The following is a 24,122-nucleotide window of genomic DNA, read 5'->3' on the forward strand; positions in this document are numbered from 1 at the left end:
TAAGAGTATTATGTTGCCTTAAAGTCTTAAGAAACATATTTTGCAATAAGTGTTTGCGGATTATGGTCCACTTCATAGAATTATAGAGTTGGAATAAGTCCAAAAAGTCATCTAGTCCAACCCTCTGCAGTGCAGGAATCACTTTGTTGGGTGTGTGAAGCGCAGTTATGAGTCACGGTGGGATGGAATTGTCAAGTGAGGTCAAGTGGAAATGAAATGCAAAAAATAATAATACAGACAATGAGAATTACCTTATTAACACCAGCATTTTAGAAGGATGTTGACAAGATGGAATGTGTGCAGAGGAGGGAGACCAAGATGATCAGGGGTCTGGAAACCAAGCCTTGTGAGGTATGGTTGAGAGAATTGGGTATGTCTGCCCTGGCAAAGAGGAGACTGAGAAGAGAGATGATAGCTATATTCAAAGATCCAAAGGGTTGTCACATGGAAGATGGAGTTTCTGTGAGCTGACAAATGATGGACAATTGCCTTTTTTGCAGTGATGGTGCTTTCTAAGCCTGCTTAGAAGTGGTGCTTGCAGGAGATAAGAGGAAGGCTATAGTACCAGCCAAAGGTCTCTCACAATCAAAGAGTCCTGAAACCTACACACACAAAGTCCAAAGTAATTTGAATTTCCCCCCTCCATATGTGGAATTAAATCCAGAGGTGCTCCATCAATTCGCCCTGTCCTGACACTGAATGGTGAACAGGAAGATACTGGCCTAAAGCGGATTCCTAATTTTTCTTTTTCCTTAAGAGCAAATACCTCCCCTTTCACAGAATCGTAAAGTTGGAAGGTACCCAAGGGTCATCTAGTCCAACTCCCTGCAAAGCAGGGATCACTGCTAAAGAATCCCTGACAGATTATTATCCAGCCTCTTTAAAAACCTCCAACGGAGGAGAGTCCACCCACCACCATTTTGTCATATGACGAATGTGCTTTCCACTCTGGAGGGCAAAGGAATCCCCACAGAATCTGATCTCTTCAATAAACTGGGCAGATGCTGTCCCATTCATCTGACTCCTGGAGCACTTTCTTCTGCATATCACCGCTGGCAATATTGACTGCAAATCCCCTGGCGAAATCAAGGAAGGCCTCCGAATTGTTCTAGGGCAAAAAAGAAGGGGGTGCAAGAGAGCATGAACGTGGACCCTTTTGCTTGCAGTCAAAGTTTCTAGTCCCTGCCACTTTGGACAAACGGGAAGCCTGCTCAAGTGTCCTTGTACATCTTTTAAGAACCCCCCCCCCAAGGCCTAAATGTCAGGTGCTGCTGTGGACGGTTAACAAGACAAAGCTCTTCCCTTGCGTATCCTGCAGAGATGGTGTGTTCTTCTGAAGACACTGCTTGAGCTTCTCCTGGAAGGAGGTGGTGGTGATGGTGTAGAGGATCGGGTTCAGAGCGCTGTTGATGGGGAGGATGAAGATGACCACCCAAGAGGTCACAGTGCCTGTCCAGAAAGAGGAGTTTATATTAATATAATCACCCGCCTTGCACCCTGTGGTCCCAGGGAGTCTTACAACATTACAACACAACATTAAAAACAGCTTTCAAACAGAAGGTGGGCCTTAAAATGTGTGCCTCAAATGTCAAAGTCCAGGGTAAAGAGGTGTGTTTTCAGCATCCTCCAAAAGCTGTACGATGAAGGTGCCAGGTGCACCTCTGGGAGGAGGGAACTGCACAGCTTAGGGGCTGCCACAAAGAAGACTCTCTCCTGGACTGCCACCTCCTGAGCCTTTAAGGGTGGAGAAGCTAGCAAGAGAGCCTCCTCTGCTGATCTCAGCACCCGAGAGGATCTGTAGGGAAGGATGTGGCCTTTCAGGTATTTGGGGCTTGAGTCGTTTAGGGCTTTGAACACTTAACTGTCCTCCGACTAAACATTAGGAAGAACTTCCTGACCGAGATGTGGAACAGACCCCCTTGGAAGTTGATGGACTCTTTCATTGGAAGTTTTTAAGCAGAGGCTGGGTGGCCATCTTTCAGGGATTCTATAGCTGCAGTTCTTGCATTGCAGGGGGCTGGGCTAGATGACCCATGGGGTCCCTTCCCACTTACAACTCTATGCTTCTAAGATGAGTAAGGTCAAGGCATCTACCTGGAATGTCCAGGTCCAGCAACGAAAGCAGCTTGAGGAGGAAGATGGGGATCCAGCAAAGAGCATTGGTGAAAACAATGAAGAAGAATCTCTTGGCTAGGGCCACCTCCACAGAGACAGCGCTGCGCTCGCCTGTCCTGGCTGCTGTGGTGTGGATGGAGTAGAACATGCTCGCGTAGGCCAGCACAATGATGGCAAAGGCAACCAGGTTCAGACCTGTTGGGCGGAAGGGATAAGAGAAGCCTTAATAGGAGCACAGTGTGGAACCACTGCTTTTGGGAGACAGATTGCTCAAAGAGCTCTGAATTCTGCAGACGCCACTCAGGGCTGCTAAAGCTGAAACATGTTTTAAATCTGGGAGTACGTTGACTGACATCTGACTTGTAAAAAAACCCCTTTGCTTTCATAAACATGTAACTGTGAAGAACATATTTACAATATTCTCATTCTTATTCACTTTGTTCCTTATAAAGAGCTCCTGCACAGGTTTTTCCCTGTTAACGTTTAGGGATCTTCCTCTGTCTGTTTCACGTCAGACAGATCACACTGAAACACACATTGTCCTCAGCAGTATCCAGAGAAACTTCTCTCAGCAACCATTCTCCCTCACACGGGTAGAGAGAGAAGACAGTTAAAAACGAGAGTTACTTGAATAACAGTCACAACAGAATGGAATAGCTCTCTCACATGACTCACAGCCAGCCAATCACATGAGAGCTACTGCCAAAGGAAATTTAACGTAAGTAAACATCCCCATTTCAGGAAATTCAACCATTATCCTTAACAAAACTGGCATCCAACACAGCAGCATAGGCACCCCCCACCCCTCCCTCCAAATCTGTAAAGCTCTCCAGCTGAGTGAGAGGTGCTTACCCAGGAATATCCCCGTGGAATAAACCCGAGCCCCGTGGCGCTCTGTCCCGTCGGATTGGAGCGGAAAGCACACACCGTTCCTCCCGTAATACGTCCCGAAGGACTCCTTGCACAGAAAGGGCACCAGAGTCAGGGAGAAGCCCAGGAGCCAGATGACCGCCAGGGTGGAGAGAGTCCGCTTCTTGCTGGCCCTGTGGTGGCTGAAGGGGAAGACGACGGAGAAGGATTTCTCCAGGGTCATGTAGGTCAGCTGGAACACCGAGACTTCGGAGGAGAGCATGGCCAGGCTGCCCACCAGCTGGCACGCTGTGCTCGCCATCCAGGCTTGGGCGTGCTGGTTGTACTCTCCCGAGAACCTGAGGTCAAAAGCTCCGAGGAAGAAGAGGTAGATGCCCATCAGGCAGTCGGCACCTGCGGGAGAGGCAAGGAGGAGACAGTCGGGTGCCTGTCAAACTACCCCTGCCCTGCTCTTCTTCAGCCTGATCTTAGCTCACAGAGTTGCAGCCAGCTGGACTAGATGACACTTCAACACTTGACTTCCCCTCTCCAGCCCTTCCAAGCTTACAGCAGAGAGATTTGATGGCCAAGGCGTGGTTGCTGTTTTCCGTGGTGATGAAGGACCTGGTGAGGATGACGAAGAGGTTCCCCAAGCAGGTGATGAAGGCGACGACCCAGACAAAGACTCGGAGGACGCCGCTGGCCAGGAGGTTCTCAAAGGAGGAGATGCCGTCGGTGTTGGGCTTGCAGCTACGGACGTGGGGTGCAAAACTGCAATACTGGAACTTCTTGAAGTAGCTGCCGCGGAGGAGGAGATTTAGAGTTGAGAGGGTGGGAGGTAGTCTTCTCACCCAATGCAAATATTATTATTGGTGGTGGTGGTGGTGTTACTAATTGCATTTATTAATTGCAGCTAGAAGATTGAATTCACCTGGCCTCAACCATGCAAGAAACACTTTCGTGAGAATTCCCTTGCTGATCAGCACTTAATGATGAGAAGCTGCGATTCCCTGGGGGTACCTTCCAACCACAATTCTTTGAGAAAACTTCCTGGTTTCTGATGAAGTTTGGGGTAACTAACCCCTGCCTCATTCCTACCTATACACATTACTTTCCTTCTCCTAATGATATGAGGGGTGGAGCAAAGTATCGCATGACTCAAGTTTCTTCTATCTCTTGGTGCACAATGGAAGAAGACACACACACACACACATACCCTCTCCCTAAACCCTAGGGTTAAGTTTGCATGAAAAATAAGTGGCAAAAAAAACCTTCTTGCCTAAGCTCCACCCACTAGGAATGCTTGCTGTTCCCTATGCTGCAGGTGGCATGGCCACCGTGAACTGAAGCTCTTGATGACACCTTGTGTTTCTATGCATATAGGAAGATTGTCATGGAACTTCACAGGGAATTGCCATGGAGTCACTGTATGTTTTATTTTTTAGTTTACTTGTACGTCCAGGTCATTGGGCCCCAAAGTTTACATTTTCACCCCTGTTAGGGACGGTGCCAGCAGTAAATAACAAGCAAAATGGGGGTGATGTGGAGGGCTCCCCTACTCTGAAGTGAAGTGAAATTGGGTAAGCCCTGCAGTCCTGCAGTCTGCCCCACTCAGAAAATTGCAACTGCTACTAGCTTGTTTTGTAGGGAGTGCTTGCCCTGTGTCAGGGGGCTGCCCCACACTGCGTTTTGAAGCCCTGAAAGGGTGGCTTACATGTGATGCAGATCGGTGAGCTTCTCAAACATGCGGCTGTGAATGTTGGGGATCTCCAGTCCTTCCAAGCTCCTACAAAATGAACAGCAATAACAAAGGTGAGCTGGCTCTTGCAAGGAAGGATTTTTTTTTTTTTTATAAATATTTTTTATTGCGTTTCTTTCCATAGGTTCACAAATTCAAGAATATTGGATTTAAGGAGGTTTGCATCAGCAGGAAAACCAACCAATCAGGGTTTTGCTGCTTGGGACACTTACAGAGAGCGCAGGAGAGGGACATCGTCAAATTCATCTGGATAGATCTGGTGCAGAGGGTTATTTGAAATATTCCTGCAAGGAGGGGAAAGGCATAGATTGGTGGGTGATGCCTTTGAAAGGAATCTGCTTAATAAACATAATTTATAAAAGCACAAATTTCAGAAGTTGCATTTGATATTTTGAAAACTTTGACGTTTCGTTTCTGTGCACCTTTAAGTTATTCTTGCTAATGAATTTGAAGGCAGTAACATTAAGCATCTGATGCCTTACAGACAGATGGTTTTGCAAACTGCTTTGAGGTTTTATTACAGTCAATCGAGCTGTGATTCCTACATTCCAAGGAGTTCGGCTAGATGACCCTTCCAGCTCTACTGTTCTATGATGCTACTGCCCTGTCCATCATCAAACCTTTGTTTTTTTACATTGTTTTCATATAGAAGCATCGCGCTGCAGAGCTGGAAGGGACCCCATGGGTCATCAAGGCCAACCCCTTGCAATGCAGGAATCACAGCTAAAGGATCCCTGGGAGCAGCTCCCCAACCTCCACTTAAAAATCTTCAAGATACATACAGCTGCTGCAATTCATGCAGACCCTTGAAAGATGACGGCAGGAGATCCTTCAGCCTGTTGGAGGACAAGTCACTGTTGGAAGAGAAGAAAGGAAAGTTTGAGAAGTGCTGATTCATGGAAAGCCAGTCAGCGTACCACATTTTTTTACTGCTGCACCTGATACTAATATATAGGTCAGTACGGTGTAGTAGTTAGAGAGCTGGGCTATGACTAGGGAGACCCAAGTTCAAATCCCCACTCAGACATGAAGCTCACTGGGTGACCTGGGGCCGGTCATACTGGGGCTTCTTGGTGGTGGCTCCAGGGAAACCAATATTTTATCTCCATGGTAAGCAGCATGCATCTTGGAGGTAAGGTCTGTTGCATTCAGTACTTTATTTCCCGAGAAGTGGAACGGCCTGGAGGTTCCAGATTTGAAAGGATGGAGACTTTGGTTGCCGTCATTTCAGTTTTGGAAAAGGCAGCTCAGCAGAGGCTGACCGCTGCAGGAAGGACAGATTCCCCACTCAGACATAAAGGGTCATTGAGAGCAGCAGGGCTGGAGACAAAGACCATGTTTACACCATCCATTTAAAGCGCTGCGATACCACTTTAAACAGTTATGGCTTCCCCCCCAAAGAATTCTGGGAGCTGTAGTTTGTTAAGTGTGCTGGGAGTTGTAAAGAGTCCCACCCCATTCCCCTTCTAGAGAGGTTTAGCAATCCCATGGATGGATTGCATTTCTAGAGGTTTAGCAATCCCATGGATGGATTGCATTTCTATCCCAGTTTTCTCTCTGGGATAGAGTGTGGTGACCTTGGTTGTTCTGCCCCTCATTTAATCTCCACAACAACCTTGCGTAGGTCGGGCGAATATCAGCAGAAACCAGCCCACAAGATTACACCCCATGAGCTTTATGGTTAAGCAGACATTTGAACCATGTTCTCCCAGGTTCTAGTCTGACACTCTAAGCACTACACTGCCCTGCCTCTCTTCCCAGGGAACTCTGGGAACTGTAATTCTGCAATGGGACTAGGGAATCTCCTAACAACTCTCAGCCAGAAGATGTAAGTGGGCAGCAGAGAGAGGGCAATGTAGAAATGTCAAGATAAATGAATCCAGATCAACCTTTTCAGGTTAGGTAACGTGGAGCAGGTGTCAGTGGGAGGCACCACTTGGATATTCTCCCTCCAGCGACAAACCATCCTGGCTAGGCTGGCCTGACCGGTTATCGTGAAGGCTTGCCGGATACACTTACAGTTCCACCAGGCTGTTGAGGTCGGAAAAAGTCCCTGCCTGGATCCACTCAATCTTATTCCTGTTCAGCACTCTGGAAGACAAAGGCAAGCAAAGATGAGCATAGGTTCATCATGTGTTATTCTCCCCCACACTTTCTTTCTTTTTTTAAATGAGGTTATATTATCCATCCATCCACCCATTCGTTCTCATTTATATACCACCTTTCCTTCAAGTCGCTCCAAGTGTTGCTCTCCCCTTCTCCTCAGTTAACCCCCACAACAACCCTGTGAGGTAGGCTAGGCCGAGATGCAGTGGCCAAGTGGAGTTGTCCTAGCCCAACACTCTAACCACTACACCACACTGCCACCCTCAGTCTCGCCACCCTCACAAGGACAACTGGCACACATGGTTCTTGGCCTCCTCATTTAATCCCCACAACAGCCACGTGAGGCAAAGAGTGATCTTGTGCTCAGGTTGGGGTATCCCCATGGGGTCATTTGGCTGGCCTCTGTGGGAGAAAAGGATGTTGGGCTAGATGGACCATTGACCTGATCCGTCGGGGCTCTTCCGGTGCTTGCATGGAACCTCCAGACCCAGAAGCAGTCTATGTGGATTCCTAGAATGTTGGCTACCTTGAGAACAGGATGTTGGGTAAGTTGGGCCACTTGCCTGACCCAGCAGAGCTCTTCTCATGTGTGGCTCAGAGGAGCCTCTCACAGGGAGGAAAGCCTCTCTCTTGCATCCTGGCTCCTTTGGGATTTAGCCTTCAGCAGTGAAGACAATGAGGAGATGGAGGGGGCAAGAGCTACATCATTCCCTGGCTCACACAGAAGGTCTTTGTCTGCTTCATCTCCCCTATAAAACTGTCACTGGGGGAGGGTCAATGGCAGGGGGTGTTTACGCCTCCCATCTTCCCTGTGTTTATCTTTCTGTGATGTTGACATGAGAAGGTCTTGGGGATCACATTCCTGGGCAAAGCCACGGATGATGGAGACGTCACGCTGATGGGAAGGCTGATGGCGCAGAGACTCTTGGGTTCCAGGAGCCCAATTATACCTTGGGGAGCTTTTGCTGAAACCCTCACCTGAGGCGGGGGGGGGGGGGACGGGACGGTGCTTTGTGGAGCAAGCTTGTTTTCTGCTGCTCCAGAGAGGAGGCGCCGAGCCAATGGATTCAAATGACAAGAAAGGAGAGTCCGACTAAGCCTTAGGAAGGACTCTCTGACAGTAAGAGCTGTTTGACAGTGGGACAGATTCCCCCTGAAGGTGGTGGACTCTCCTTCCTTGGAGGGTTTTAAACAGGGGTTGAATGGCCACCCATCAGAGATTCTTCAGCCACGATTCCCGCATAGCAGGGGGTTGGACTAGATGACCCTCGGGGTGCCTTCAAACTCTACAGTTCTATGATTCTGTTAATCCAGTGGTTCTCAAAGGATGTGGTGCACCATACTGGTGTGGCAGGAGAGGATGGTAAGTGTGGCAGGAAGATTCAAGGGCAATCAATATTATATTTTGGGAATGATTCATGTTCTTATGTAGCTGCCTTGTTTTATACTTCCTGGATGTCCCACGATCATATTATATGTGTTCTATTTTTGTTTTCCAATGTATTTCTTGTCAATAAAAATAATAATTGGTGGGGCATGAGCAATTTTTTATTCTGAAAGTGTGGCCCGTGAAACAAAAAGTTTGGGAACCACTGTATTAATCTGTCAGTTTGGGTCCTACACTCTGCAGCTGCAGAAAACAGGCTTGCTCCATCTTCCATGGGGTATTTGAAGGTGGCTCTCATATCACCTCTCCATCAACTCTTCTCCAAGCTAAACATGTCCAATTCCATCAACCATTCCTCATAAGGCTTGGTTCCCAGACCCTTGATCCCCTCAATCACCCTCCTCATCTTGCTGATATCCCACACGGAAGTGGTCAGAGCTCAGATTCAGAGCCAGAAGGCCTAATCCTGTCCCTGCCTACATGGATTTCACGTTCTCTGCACGGAACAAAAAGAGACTGGTTCAAGTGTGGCCAACGACTTGCTAAGGCTGGCTCACCCTCTTTGAATATCCATAGAAGCAAGTCAAGAGCTGCGTTCCTTTTGACTCTTGAGAGCTGGACATGCGGAACTGGACATTCCAAGGCTGCCTTTCGTTCCCCCGTCTTGGGGGAATTTGTCATGATGTACACAATGCAAGGCAAGTGGATTGAATCCTCTCCAAGGGAGGCAACAAAACTGTCACACTTCAGAAAAGTGGAATGTGGGTCAGCCCTGCACGTTCTGCAGAAGAAACTCTTGGCTTCGTCATGGATGAGAAAAAAGGAGCTGAGCTTGAATCCTGGCAGGATGGAGACCCTGTGGATGAGCTGTTCCCGTGTCTGAGAGATTGCTAAGTTGCCTGTCCTGAATGCAGTGGCACTCCCCCTGAAGGAGCAGGCTCGCAGTTTGGGGGTGCTTCTGTATCCAACTCTGTCACGGGAGGCTCAGGTAGCAGACCCTTCAAGTGTCCATATTTTCCAGGGACAGTCCCAGATTTACAGAAGCCGTCCCAGTTTCTGATTTGATCCCATGTTATGTACTGAGTTGAATAGGATCCAAATTGCAGCAGTCTGATTGGTCCTAGAACAATAGGATCCAGAATGCAGCAGTCTGAGTGGTCCGCAGGAGCCACCCAATCTAACTCCAGGTGGAAGTGAATCTGCAACCTGATTGGCCTACAGGAGAATCCCAGAATGAGCCAATCATGTGGGGCCCATTGTGTAAATAATGTATATAAAGCAGACATTTCAGGGGAACTTCCATTCCTCACTACTATGAGCTGAATAAAGAGCATGAAATCCACACACGACTCCGAGTATATTTCATCCCGGAATGTCCTGCTTTTCTTTAGGATGCCTCTATTCTCATCAAAGAAATACTGGAGGGTATGACTGAATTACGTGACCCCTTCCAGCTCTACCATTCCTTGATTCTATTATTCTAATCGTTTGGGATCCCAACAGATTGTGATTTGTGCGGCTAAGGCTGTGTGCATGAAAAACAAAGAGAATTACGAGGGGAAGGAAGGAAGACAGTTACACTCACAGAACAGTGACTTCACTGCATCCTCGGAAGCTGGAACTTTGCAGAGTGTGAAGCTGGTTCCCCTCAAGATCCCTGGATGGTGGAGAAAGCAAGCAGTGAATTTTTTTTAATCCTGGGAACTGTAGTTTGTTAAGGGCACTAATAGACCCCTCAGAGAGCTGCAGGTGGTTTATAAATCGTAGAATCATAGAACTGATGTAGTCCAACCCCCTGCACTGCAGGAAACACATCGATCCCTCTCGCCTTCTGGGAATTGTAGCTCCACGAGGGGAAGAGGGATCTCTTAGTGACTCTCAGCAACATTAACAAACTACACTTCCCAGGATTCTTTGAGGGAATCCATGACCGCAGAGTGCTTTAAATATATAATGTAGATGGGGCCACCACCAGAAAGCCAGCCTTGCCTTTGTAAAAGGATTTGAACAATCCCGAGGCTTTCTATTTGATGTTGCCTATCCCAGCCCTTCTCTGCGCCCAGCCAGGGTGCCAAGGCCTGACCCCTCCATCCACAACCAGCCAAACCCTCCACAGTCTTCAAAAAGGAGGCTGAGACGGGTGACCCTCCTCTACGTGGGTGCAGGCAGACAACAGCAGCACGTCCCTCTGCCTGCCGTCTCTCCTTAAACAGGGCCTGCTGCCCCCTTCTCCAATCCCACCCACCCTCTAGCCAAAGCAGCTCTCCAGAGAAGAGCTGAACGCAGAGGATGGCTGAACCTTGCCCAAGTCAGATGGGCCCCTCCCGGTCTTCTGTTCCCAAAATCCAAAGAGGGGGAACTCACAACCAGTTCAGCTTTGGCATTTCTGAACAAATCGACGTGTTGGGGAGGCCTCTCAGGAGGTTGTTGTGCAGGTCCCTGGAATGGAAGGACAAAGGGTGATGGACAATGTGCACCCATGAAAATAGAAACAGTCCATGCCAGGGATTACAGTGATGCCTCAGGTTACATACGCTTCAGGTTACATACGCTTCAGGTTACAGACTCCGCTAACCCAGAAATAGTACCTTGGGTTAAGAACTTTGCTGCAGGATGAGAACAGAAATTGTGTGGCGGCAGTGGGAGGCCCCATTAGCTAAAGTGGTACCTCAGGTTAAGAACAGTTTCAGGTTAAGAACGGACCTCCAGAACAAATTAAGTACTTAACCCGAGGTACCACTGTATAAGGAACTGAAAACAGAATTGGCAATGCCGTAATGCAGTTAGGTTTAGGGTTGGTGATGGGGTGTTCAGCAGCAAAGCAGACTCTTTCAGGGGGTGGTGAGCTCTCCTATGGAGGCTTTTAAACCAAGGCATAATAATAATAATAATAATAATAATAATAATAATAATAATAATAATAATAATTTGTTATTTATACCCCACCCATCTGGCTGGGTTTCCCCAGCCATTCTGGGCGGCTTCCAACAGAATGTCAAAATACAATAATCTATTAAACATTAAAAGCTTCCCTGAACAGCGCTGCCTTCAGATGTCTTCTAAAAGTCTGGTAGTTGTTTTTCTCTTTGACATCTGATGGGAGGGCGTTGCACAGGGCGGGCGCCACTACCAAGAAGGCCCTCTGCCTGGTTCCCTGTAACATGGCTTCTCACAGTGAGGGAACTGCCAGAAGGCCCTCGGAGCTGGACCTCAGTGTCCGGGCAGAACGATGTGGGTGGAGCCGCTCCTTCAGGTATACTGGGCCGAGGCCGTTTAGGGCTTTAAAGATCAGCACCAACACTTTGAATTATGCTCAGAAACATACTGGGAGCCAGTGTAGGTCCAGATGGCCACCTGTCAGGGATTCATTGTAAGGGGGTTGGAGAAGGAAGCCCAGCCAAAGCCAAGCTTTCAGCACCACAATTCTATGGCTCTATAGTCCAAGTGTAACTTAATATTCTGCCTGTATTTGCTTGCTGTGAATTAAAGACTGTGAGTGCCCCCGGCTGAAAACACATGCAGATTTCATTTAAACATGACATCATTCCCAGGACAGAATCTGGAGCAGAGGATGTGGAAGCAAGACTCCAGTGCCCCCTTCCCTCCCCGCCCCGCCCCCATAAACTCCATACTTACAGAAATAGAAGCGATTTCAGCCCCTCAAAAGCAGTTGCAAGGATTTCAGTTATGTTGTTGTTCTCCAGGATTCTAGGGTGGGGCGAAATGGAGATCATAGTATGGTGAGCTTACTGATATAGCTCCATCCAGCATGAGACATTTAATCTCAGGGTCGAGGGTTTGAGCCCCACATGGGGCAAACGATTCCTGCATGGGGTGGGGTTGGACTAGGGGACTCTCGTGGTCCCTTCCAACTCCACAGTTCTATGATTCTGTGTACTTACAGCCATTTGAGACGAAACAAGTTGTGGAAGATGCGAGGCTTCAGATGAGTGATGTTGTTGGAATTGAGATACCTGGAATGACAAGGGAAGGGTTGGGTTTCTTCTGGATAATACAGTCAAGGTTCAGGCTTCCTAACTCCTATGGGGAATAGACAATGGAGGTCTCTTTCCGGCATTCTGGTTTTACAGGTCTATGCCTGATCTGGTGTGGGGGTCATTATTTCTACTGGAAAACAACCACACCTGGTACCTGGAAGGAGCCTGGTTGGAGGAGCAGGTGGGGAAAGGGGCGTGGTCTGCTGAGGTGTGGGGCTGGGCTCCCAGTGGGGTGAGGGGTAAAGAAGCAGAGCTCTGCATCCAGCAGGGAAGGGGCCACACGAGGGCAAAGCTCTCTTTGCCCCAGACAAAGCATGTGTAGAGCCTCCTAACTCCAAGCCATCCATAGACAATACGAAGTCATAGGCAGCCCTGTTTAGGGACGTTTTTAATATTTAATGCTGTATTGTTTTTAACACTCGACTGGGAGCTGCCCTGGGACATGGGTGGCACTGTGGGTTAAACCACAGAGCCTAGGGCTTGCCGATCAGAAGGTTGGCAGTTCAAATCCCCGCGACAGGGTGAGCTCCCATTGCTCGGTCCCTGCTCCTGCCAACCTAATGGTCAGGGGTCCCTTTACCTTTACCTTTACCTTTACCTTGGGAGCCGCCCAGAGTGGCTGGGGAAACTCAGCCAGATGGGCAGGGTATAAATAATAAAAAATTATTATTATTATTATTATTATTATTATTATTATTATTATTATTATTGAATCATCAAGAATCATCTCTCTCTCTCTCTGTCCTCCTGCACCTGTTCTTCCCTCTCCTGCCTCTGCCTCTTGTCTCCTAGCTGTTACTGGATCCCCCAGATCACTGATTCCATCTTCCACATCAGTCCCCAATGCCACTTCTTCCAGACACCACTCCTGTGTCCAGCCAGTCCCTGACACCCTGTTAACCTACTGGAATGTGTAAAGCTGGGGTTGGCAAGGTGATTCCCTGCCCCCCCCCCCCCGCAGAAGTCTTTCTTTCCTTTTTGCATGACCTGCCTGATCCCATGCAGCAAAACCAAAGCTCATCACTCACAGCTTCTTGAGCTTGACAAGTCCAGCAAATGCAGAGGCGGATATTGACTGGATCTTGTTATCTTGTAAGAAGCTGTTTGGAAAGAAAATTATGCAAAAGAGAGATATCCTCAGGATTAATATTGAATCCATGGTATTCCTGCCCCCTCCCACCAGAACCTGGGAAATCAATCATGGAATCGTAGAATTGTGGCATCGGAAGCCACCCCAAGAGTCTTGCAGTCCAACCCCCTGCAATGCAATGATCGCAAAGGCCAGCGTTCATTGTTGGATTAGTTGGATTTTACACCTGAGGGTTCCACATTGGCTCAGGAACATTTAATTCCAGGCTGGAGACATTTCATTGTTATTGTTGTTGTTTTAAAAAAGAACACTATGAAAACAGAGGGTTCTAAAATGCAGATTTTTAAAGGCTGGTATCAAATCCCCTGCATAGGCTGTGCAGTTCATACAATTGTCAAATTGCAGAGTTGGAAGGGTCCAAAGGGTCATCTAGTCCAACCCCCCTGCAAGTTGCAGAAATGTAGGGATTGGGTATCATACTTACAGTAACTCCAGTTGCTCATAGGCAATGAACTGATAGTCCAGCAGGGAAACGATCTCATTATTCTTCAGATCTCTAGGAAAAATAGAAAAAAAGTGACTCCAGCAGCTGCGAAGGTGGTTTCACACATTACACAGCAACAAACCCAAGTTTGCAAATGAATGTATGTGCACCACAGAGGCATGGTCAATCCTGGCCCTCTGATGAGGGCACCTGTATGAAACAGGTGTCTATAAACACCTGTTGGATGCATTCACACTTTAGGTGCAGACCTAGAGACAGCATAATTGGGAGATTTTGCTGAATTCCCAGAGTCGTCCCTAACAACTGAAAGACCCAGAATGGTGGGGGGAAGGAATTAATCTTTGGACAAAAATCAGATGTGACTGCAAAAAAAATCAAATTTATATATTTTTAAATTACCTTTTCCTAACACTCCCAGTTAAAGATACTGTTGAGATTAGGAAAACGACAGACAGAAACCTCAGGGCAAAATCCAGTCAAAGTTGAGCACTTTCCATCCCCACTGATTTCAATGGTTAAATAGCTGCTGGTCAGATTCTTAACTATTCTTTTTAAAAGATAGGAAGTTAGCTGCGATTCCTGCATTATTGCAAGGGGTTGGAGTAGATGACTCTTGTGGCCCCTTCCAATTCTACAAGTCTGTAATTCTCCTACCTCGCGGTATCAACCTTTCTCCCTGCAGTTTAACCCCATTGCTCTATGCCTGAATTAAAAATCACCACCCCACTTGTGAGCCTACCTGTCAGGAGGATCTGGCAGGTGCCAGCATCACACCTGTGTACAGAATCATAGAATCTTGGAAGGGACCCCAAGGCTGGTCTAGTGCAACCGTTTGCAATGCAGGCGTGCCATTTCCTCTGCCCTACATATTTCCACCTGCCTTGGGGTGCGGAGAGTGGCTTTGGTCTGCGTAGACTTAGCTCCTTGTTGTTGAATGAAGCCACCTCCACACACCCCATGGCATTCCTCCTCCACCCCTGTGCCGGCTGCCCAAAGACTAGGATGGCAGGGACATTTCACCCGCCATTACTCACAGCTCCGTCACGCTGGGTGAGACCTGGGGTACAGCACGCAGGCCCTGATCCTGACAGTTCACAGCGGTCCCCGAACACCCGCATCCGGCTGGGTATTGATTTAGGGCTGAGGGAACAGAGCGGAAGGCCGGCTAAGAGTCCAGAAATGGAATAATGATGATTTTGCACAAGGAACAGAATGGTTGGGGGGAGGCAGATTAGGCAGGAAAAGGGATGGCAGGGTGAAGACAGCTATGGATGGAAACAATAGCAGAATCATAGTATTGCAGGGACTCCCCCAAGGGTCATCTAGCCCATCCCCGTGCTGTGGGTGGTGTGAATGTGGCCACACACAAAAATATACTCACTGCAGTTGGCCACTCTTGATCCATCACTCGTCCTGCTGCTGCTGCTGCTGCTGTTGTTGCTGAGAAGTTCATTGAAAATCTTGGGCCACCCAACATCATTCACTGCAAGGAAGGATTTAGATTCTGTTATGGATGGAAGTTCGGGCATCTGAGCTTCATCCTCTCCCTCAGTACTTAGCATAGTTAGTTAGTTAGTTAGTTAGTTAGTTAGTTAGTTAGTTAGTTAGTTATAGAGCCCACTTTTCCTCCAGGGAGCTCATGGTAGCCTATGTACTTCCCCTCCCCATTTTAGCCTTACAACAACATCCCTGTGAGGTAGGTTAGGCTGAGAGGCAGTGACTGGCCTCCAGGGTCATCCAGTGAGCTGCATGGCCAAGTGGGGATTTGAACCCTCGTCTCTCCCAGGTCTTAGTCTGGTGCTCTAACCACTACACCACACTGGCGCTCTTTGTCAGAGAGCCTTTGCCCATGTACCAAGACCACCAAGCTCCCTTCTTCCCATACATACACCTGCATTCCCAACTTGAGAAGTGGAAACCAAAGGTTACCCTAAAGTTTCTCCTTAACAGTTGCCACCAACTTTGGACTTCAGGAGGCCTGAACTCTGGGGCCACCGAAAACCTGAATCTCATAGCTGAGCTTTATCTTCATAATGCTACAATTCTGTTATTGGAAATCAGCCCTGAGTGCTCACTGGAAGGACAGATCCTGAAGCTGAGACTCCAATACTTTGGCCACCTCATGAGAAGAGAAGACTCCCTAGAAAAGAACCTGAGGTTGGGAAAGATGGAGGGCACAAGGAGAAGGGGACGACAGAGGACGAGATGGTTGGACAGTGTTTACGAAGCTACCAGCATGAGTTTGACCAAACTGCGAGAGGCAGTGGAAGACAGAAGTGCCTGGCATGCTCTGGTCCATGGGGTCATGAAGAGTCGGACACGACTAAACAACAACAAAGCAGAGGTTGGATAACTGTCTGTCAGAGATTCTCAACCTGTGATTCCTTCACTGCAGGGGGTTGAATTTGATGACTCGTGAGGATCCCTTCCAATTCTGCGATCCTGTGATTCTAGGAATCTCTGAAGGCTCCCTGAGCCACCAAAGGTCAGAATGCTTTCTTTGGCCACCTCTTGAGGGGGGAAAGCCTCACAGAGTCTAAGAAGGAATTACCACAGTTCTCTTCGTCGGCTCCGTCGTCACAGTTGATCACCCCATTGCAATGGAGAAGTTGAGGTAAGCAAACGGTCATGTTTTCGCATGGGAACATTCCGGAAGAACAGCCGCCATGATCTGGATGAGAGTCAGCCAGAAAAGCCTCTGTCAAAGGGGAATTTGAGACAAAACACCAGAAATATTATATCCCGCTTCTTCATGCTTAGACAGTAATATTGACATGCTTTCCCTGAGCATATAAAGAGTGCCAGTCTTGCAAGTATAGGGAATGTCCCTAGGAGGGAGTACCAGGAGTCAGGAAGACTAACTCCTGGGGGAGCAGGCTGGCCCTATTCAAAATGTTGATGTCCACTAGCCATGAGGGCTTCACAGTAATTTTGTTTGTTTGTTTATGTTTATTTATGCCTTGATAGCCCACCTTTCTTCCAAGGAGCTCCAGGTGGAATACATGGCTCTCCCCCCTCTCATATTGTATTCACAACAACCCTGCAAGGCAGGTTAGGCTGAGCAGCAGTGACTGACGCCCAACGTCACACTCAGTGAGCTTCATGGCCGAGTGCGGGATTTGAACCCGGGTCTTCCACATCCTGGTCCTATACCTTAACCACTACACCACTCTCAAGGGGCTTGTGTTCAGAAATGTCAGTTTTGATCTAGGAGGTGTTGTCACAGGCAATTAAAACCACAGTCTATTCTGTCACAAGGGCTGTGTTGTGTAGTGGTTAGAGTGTCAGATTAGGACCTGGGATTTGCAGCTGGGACTCACCGTCCCCAGTTGGACTGTGCCATGATTCCCTCATTGCAGGGCGTTGGACTCTACAATTCTTTGAGTCTATGATTCACTGGATTCTTGAGCAGTGATTTCTGCATTGCGGGGGGGCTGGACTAGATGACCCCTGGGCTCCCTTCCAGCTCTACAGTTCTATGATCCTGTGATTCTAATCTAGCTTGCTCAAACGATGACCGACTGCAGTCCATTAGATGCCCCCGAGCAGGCAGCAAGAAGCTAGAGGTTTGCTCTACTGGGCCAGAGTCATCCTGAGGATTCGAGACCAGGTCTACGTGCAGGAAAGATCATCACATTGGGACAGGGAGGGGGGAGAAGACCTGAAAAAATTCCCAAAGTTGACATCCCATGAGCTATTGTTCGCTTACAGGCAAGGCATTTTTTCCACATCAGCTCTGAATTATGGCCCACATTTCAACTACCTTGTTGACTACTCTTCGCCAAAGTTAGAAATAGACGGCAAATATTTGGGAAGGCCTGAAGCTCTGCAAAAAAAAACCCCGTCCCTTTGAGGCCCAACAGCAGCTTACCCAAATTTACTATTGTTTGTATCTGAAATGTTTGCTCTTGGGGAGGATTCGGGGACAGGGGGAGGATCCTAAATCCCAACGAAACCTGCAGGAGTTAACATCAACCTTCTGCAAACTACTTAAAAGTCCTGGGCCTGGAGCAAAAGTTTTCCTGCAGCTTTGATTAATCACTCTCCAAACATGAGAGCTGGTCCAGGAGTTGCTGGGAGTCTGGACCATAAAGAATACCAGAAGTATGAGTCCAGCTGTCAACATCTGAGCACCTTCTAAAGCAGGGGGGGGTTTCCAATGCACGGCCCAAGTGTGACCGTTTTTGGTGATCGTCAGCAACGTTTGGACTCTATCGGAAGGTGGTGCACGCTTCATCATTGGAGCTTTTCAAACAGAGGTTGGATGGCCCTCTGCATGGGGTTCTTTAGCATGTGATTCCTGCGATGCAGCGGGTTGGACTAAAGGACCCTTAGGGATCCCTTTCAACTGTGACTAAGCAGGCAAATCTCAGAAAGGGGAAACAACTCTCAAAATCCTGGCCTGACAAACAGAATCCGCAATGCCTTGTGAGCAAAGGTGAGGACTTCTTTACTATGGAAGAAAATATCCTAATTGACCAATTCTGGATGTTCCCACCATTAATACAAACTGACTAGACAAGCTAAGAGATAAGCTGGCCGAGAGAGCTTCAGGCAACGAGGTTGCAATTCTATGATTTTAAAATGTAACTGCATTTTGCTTCCTGCAGGGCAGGGCAAAATGGGGGATCTTCCTTTTCCACCTTGACCAGACTGGCCGTTGAATTCCACGGCAAGCCCAGCAAGTGGTCCACACTCTTCATGGCATCTGAGGGCAGCCTCCTAGTCTAGCTGGCCACGGGATACATGTTATGTATTCATTGGTCTGTGTTTGCCTGAGCTTGAGTCTGGACTAAGGATTCTGAGCTCCTGTGTTCTGATTCGATACATGTTGTCTAATCACAGAACATTTCAGGATTTGGGCCTCTGCCATTGGCCCTTGAACTCTGAGTCATGATTCGCAGTTTGGAAGTTTAGACAGCCAATCATTTGGGGAGTGGGAGTGGCCCAGGCTTTCAGAAATGTATACAGTGGTACCTCTGGATGTGAACGGGATCTGTTCCAGAGCCCCGTTCGCATCCTGAAGCGAACATAAGATGTGACTGCGTGGGTCATGTTTCGCCACTTCCACACATGCACGTGATGCCATTTTGAGCGTCTGCGCATGCGCGAATGGCGAAACCCGGAAGTAACGTGCTCTGTTACTTCCGGGTCGCTGCGGAGCGCAACCCGAAAATATTTAAGCTGAAGTGTATTCATCCCGAGGTATGACTGTACAAGTGGTACCTCGGGTTAATAACTTAATTCGTTCCAGAGGTCCGTTCTTAACCAGAAACCTGAGGTACCACTTTAGCTAATGGGGCCTTCCGCTGCCACCGCGCTACGGTGGCACAATTTCTGTTCTCATCCTGAAGCAAAATTCTTAACCTGAGGTACTATTTCTCGGTTAGCCGAGTCTGTAACCTGAAGCGTCTGTAACCTGAAGCGTCTGTAACACGAGGTACCACTGTATAAGCAGTTGCTTTGCCTCTGTTTCCCAGTTATGTAGTTCAATAAAGGTTTTTGCTGTTATCACTGTGCCTTGCCCCATGGAAACCCACCTACACTTCAGTACATACAGAAGAAAACAGCCATGGATCTGCCACCACTGCCCTCCCACTTCCCCCAGCATCTGCTACCTGAGGCAGGCAGCCCACTTTGCCCAATGCTAGGGCTGGGCCGATTTAACAGGCCAGTGCCATTTGTTTATTAGATTTCCATCCCACCTTTCCTCCATGGAGCTCAAGGTGGCGACACATGAGATTCCTTCCTCCTCCCATTTCATTTTCTCTCCACAACAACCCTGTGAGGTAGATTAGGCTAAGAGAGACTGACTGGCCCAAGGTTGACCAATGAGCTTTGTAACTGGGTGGGGATTTGAACCCTGGACTCTCCTAAGTCCTAGGCCAACATTCTGACCACAATACCACACTGGCTGCCTGGTGAAATCTCAGAAGCCAGAGGGTGGCTCAACAGGAAATTTGCCTCTCCATGATTGTATGAGTGTACATCTCAACAGTTTGCACGCACAGGCAAGCAGGGGTCGTACACTCATTGAACAAAATGTGTGGATGCAATAGTGGAATATTGTAGAAGACGGTCACAGCGTGGAATCGTCATTGCTGTTTCTAGACTCCTAACAACTGTACGAGCAGAAGATCATTTAATCCATTAGCAGTGGACCAACGTTCCCCGTAAATGTTGACGCAAGCAGACTTCGCAGGATCCGTGCTGAATGGCTGGTTCACTCAAGCATTTCCGAGCGTTGGACATCACACATAAACAGACTCACTCATGCAAAGGAAGGACACGACATCCGCAGAGCTGAAGGAAGGGGGGGGGGTGTCAACTGCCACAAATACCAAACGGATAAAGAAATGCTCAGGGTTACATTCTTTTGGGGGTGAAGATACTCAGAGGAATGGGTTCACACAATGCTTCTGGTTGAGGAGATCATGGGAGGAGGGGAGATTTAAGGCAGCGCAAGCCCAGAGGGAGCCACAGGGCACCACAACTATGACATAGTGAACTGAGCAGAACAGAAGGCAAGAGGGATGCTGAATTTTGGCCTCTCACAGGGCTCCGCTGAAATGTGAAAGACCCAAGTCCGCCCCTGCTCTGGTGCTGCTTGCAGATACCTTTTTGGGTCATCTGCTTGGACACTGGGAGAAGAGGATGCTGAACTAGCTGAGCCATTGGCCTAAACCAGTGGTTTTCAACCAGTGGGCTGTGGCACCCTGGGGTGCCTTGAATGCTGGCCAGGGGTGCCACGAGCAACACTCGCCTCTGTCCCTCTTTCCTTTCCTCCCTCCTCTGATGCCCTTTTGTGTCTTTGCCTTCCAAAGGCTTGTACAGCTGTTCGTTGCAGCAGCCCTGACTACAAGTTCCGCAGGCAAATGGTGCCTCTGGGGCTGATTGCCAGGAGCTGAGGATGCTTTGGAGTAAGCAAGCAAGCAAGCGGGCGAGAGAGCCCAGCCAGCCAGTCTGCCAGCCCTTGCTGTCGGGAAGGGATGGACAAGTGGGAGACTGGGCAGACAGGCAGTGTGCTGGCCTATCTTGTCCTTGTTGTGTGCAAGGTCTACCTGGGAGAGTCAGTGAGAGTCAGTGTGGTGTAGTGGTTAAGAGCGATATACTTGTAATCTGGGGGACCGGGTTCGCTTCCCCGCTCCTCCACATGCAGCTGCTGGGTGACCTTGGTCTAGTCACACTTCTCTGAAGTCTCTCAGCCTCACTCACCTCACAAGAGTGTTTGTTGTGGGGGAGGAAGGGAAAGGAGAATGTTAGCCGCTTCAAATCCAAACTCTTCTTCTTCTTCTGAAGGGGAGCCTTTCCAACATGTAGGCACAGCAGTGCCCACTGCTACCTCCTAGGGTAAGGTGCTGGTCTCACGTTCACCCTTGGCCAGTCTCTGTTGGGGCACTAAGGCTGGGGGCATCCTCTTCCCAGGCCCCTGTGGGGCAGTGTGGGGAGAAACCTCTCTTTGGGGCGGGGGGGGGGGCAGCTCAGAGACCAGGGGTGGCAGCAGCGGCTGCTCAGAAGACTCCCAAGGAGAGGCAAGAGGAGAGGAGGCTGAGGGAACACTCCCCAAGGGAGGGTGTTCGAAAAAGGGTGAGAGACTGCCAGCTCTGCAGACAAAGGGTGGCATAATCGGGTTCCTGAGCCCCACAGGGGTGGCACAGAAAAAAACGTCGTGGTCAAGGGAACCGTGGACTCAAAAAGGGTGGAAACCTCTGGCCTTAACCACCAGGCTCTTCTGAGCCTCTTGTGGAACCTCCGGGTCAAAAGGCAGGCTATCTAGATCCCCAAGTTGTTACATACCTTCCAACATTATGGGAGGGCAAAGTGGGACACCCACCATCACCATCCAAGCCTCCCAGTCTCCGCTGTCCTTAGCCCCTCCCCCACCTCCTGATCTCTGCTTGCCCTCAGCCACCTGCTGAATGTTATGATGCCAAAAATATGGGAAATACGTGCAAAAATGCATGATTGGGGGGGTAGGTGGGAGATGTCCTGAGAGAAATTGAAATTGAGAGTCAATTACCAGTTTGCATGAAACTGACCAAATAGTGCCATTCCCATACCTGATGCCCTCCAAACTCCCATCGTTTCCAGTCAGAGGAGCCATTTGATGATGCAAACTGATCTAGAGTTGTGGTCCAAAGAGGGTTGAGAACCAGTGTGGCGTAGTGGTTAGAGTGTCAGACCAGGACCTGGGAGAGACGGGGGTTCAAATCCCCACGCAGCCATGAAGCTCACTGGGTGACCCTGGGCCAGCAGTCACTGCTTCTCAGCCTATTCTACCTCACAGGGTCATTGTGGGGATTAAATGAGGAGGGGGAGGAGAACCAAGCCACCTTGAGCCCCTTGGAGGAAAAGATGGGCTAGAAAATAAATAAATATTCTGCCTTTTGCCAACCCATCAGTGCCAACCCATCTGGGCAACCCAGCACTTAACATTTCCCCTCCCATGACTGATATGTTGGGTTCTGTGCAAGAGGCGAAAAGGGTGGTGGTTTTGTTTTTTTTTTTTAAAGAAAAAGCCACTTACTTGTAACCATCTGGAGGATCACCAGAAACAGCTTCATGGTGAACTTGGAAATCATCACTCCAGGAAAGGAGAAATCTTTAGAGGTGCCCCCTCCCCAGTAAAGATGCTTCTGCCTCTACTCTGCTAGGATCCCGCACAAGGTGACAGCTGCCTTCTGTGCAAATGTTTTGTCGCTTCCGGAAGAATCCCAATGAGGTCTGTCGATCAGGAACTGCATCCTTGAGTCAAAGAATATCCCCAAACGCCAACCACTCTGGTGCCGTCCACAGCTTCTCCTGGGGAGCCCCAGATCCCCTTTCAAGGCTGTTTCGAAGGCTGACATCCACAAGTGCCTGGCTCCCCTTGCGATGTAATAAAAAGTGGAAAAGGAATAAAATACAGGCAGCTTGATGGTTACTTCTTTCTGCTTCTCCTGCTGCAGGTCATTTTGAAACGGAATAAATAAATGCCTTTCCTTTGTGTGTGTGTCTAACTTTTTCTCTGTTGAATAGGGAGCCTGCTGGAAGGTTTCTCTTCAGACTGTCCAGATGGGGACTATAAGATATAGTGAAGAGGAGGAGGAGGAGGAGAGTCCACAGTTCTTCCCCACCACCAACCCTGGTGGCTCTCTCTGTAATACTTGACAGAAGGGCCCTCTGCTGGACTAGCCACTGAATGAAAAGTTGCTACATAGAATCAAAGACTTGTGTAGTCAGACGAGACCCCCAAGGGGCATCTAGTCCACCCCCTGCAATGCGGGAATCACAGCTCAAGAACACCTGACAGGTGGCCAGTCAACCTCTGCTTGGAAACCTCCGAGGAAGGAAAGTCCACCATCTTCAGAGGGAGTGAGATGCCCACTTTGGAACAACTCTGGAACAACTCTGGACTGCTGTCGTTTTCCTAACGAGGCAAAGCAGATCTTACTCTGTCTTTATTCCCAAGTTAAATACTCTCTCCAAGGCAAAGTGTCCTTTTTTTCACCCTGGTTTGTGTGTTTTTTACTGGACCAGTCTTTTCAGCATAACTTTCCCATAAGTCTAATGAAACCAGCTCCTGGAAGATTTTAAACAGCTTGTATTTCTGAGACATGATGCTTATTTAAAGTTCAAAAACAGCTTGAAGGGAAATACTACAGAACATCCAGATTGGCTGTAGTGGTTTAATTTTCAAAGGAGAAGCCAGGCTGTTTGCATGTGGGAGCCCATGAAGATAGAGAAGGAAGCAGACTAACAGAGATGCATGATTGGCAGTGGGGAGAGATTTGAAAGCCTGGCTCATAAGTTGATCACGGGGACATCAGAAGTAAATTCTTGGAATGGCACTAAGAACATAAGAGCCTTCTGGATCAGACAAGTGGCCCATCTACTCCAGCATCCTAGAATCCTAGAATTGGAGAACTGGAAGAGACCCTGAGAGTCATCTAATTCCAACCACCTGCAATGTAGGAATCACAGCTAAGGAATCCCTGATGGATGGCCACCCAACCTCTCTTTGAAAACCTCCAAGAAAAGAGAGTCTACCTTCTGGGTTCTCACAGTGGCTGACCAGATGCTCCAAAGGGAAACCCACAATCAGGATTCGAGTGCAGAAGCACTCTCCCCTCCTGTGGTCTCCAGAAACTGGTATTCAGAAGCGTCATCAGCTTCTGAAACAACATGAGCAGCTCACATAAAGCGAGGGTTCTTAACAGGACTTCAGCAGCCAGCAAAAGTGACACGTATCATTATCAACCGAAACTCCAGGGAGGAAATTCATGCTCTGTATTCAGAGCTGATCATGTTCCTTCTGGCCCTTAGCAATTCTC

General features: G+C 48.5%; 1 protein-coding gene across 2 annotated transcripts; it reads right to left on the minus strand.

The window, feature by feature from the left end:
* On the minus strand, window positions 1-23,018 carry LOC114585774 (relaxin receptor 1-like). Of its 2 annotated transcripts, XM_028708650.2 has the most exons (18): window positions 22,337-23,015; window positions 16,361-16,507; window positions 15,191-15,292; window positions 14,844-14,949; window positions 13,789-13,860; window positions 13,243-13,314; window positions 12,119-12,190; window positions 11,853-11,924; window positions 10,581-10,655; window positions 9,802-9,873; window positions 6,743-6,814; window positions 5,506-5,577; window positions 4,936-5,007; window positions 4,679-4,750; window positions 3,533-3,762; window positions 2,968-3,378; window positions 2,095-2,310; window positions 1-1,449 (listed from the first exon to the last, which is right to left on the minus strand). In XM_028708650.2, the coding sequence occupies exons 1-18, from the start codon at window positions 22,389-22,391 to the stop codon at window positions 1,262-1,264; spliced, it is 2,178 nt and encodes a 725-aa protein (XP_028564483.2). In that variant the 5' UTR covers window positions 22,392-23,015; the 3' UTR covers window positions 1-1,261. The 2 variants fall into 2 exon arrangements, with proteins under 2 accessions (XP_028564483.2, XP_077775517.1); XM_077919391.1 differs by lacking the exon at window positions 16,361-16,507 and having other exon boundaries at window positions 22,337-23,018.
* Between the last annotated feature and the right edge of the window lie 1,104 nt (window positions 23,019-24,122).

Source organism: Podarcis muralis, chromosome 15 (genome assembly GCF_964188315.1).
Source record: "Podarcis muralis chromosome 15, rPodMur119.hap1.1, whole genome shotgun sequence".
Taxonomy (NCBI): Eukaryota; Metazoa; Chordata; class Lepidosauria; order Squamata; family Lacertidae; genus Podarcis; species Podarcis muralis.

Coding starts and splice junctions, on each gene's coding strand:
- LOC114585774 (XM_028708650.2), bottom strand. CDS start 22,391: ATGATTTCCAAGTTCACCATGAAGCTGTTTCTGGTGATCCTCCAGATG. Junction 9,874..10,580: donor ATGCCAAAGCTGAACTGGTT/GTGAGTTCCCCC, acceptor TCCACCATCCAG/GGATCTTGAGGGGAACCAGC. Junction 4,751..4,935: donor GTCCCTCTCCTGCGCTCTCT/GTAAGTGTCCCA, acceptor TTCATTTTGTAG/GAGCTTGGAAGGACTGGAGA.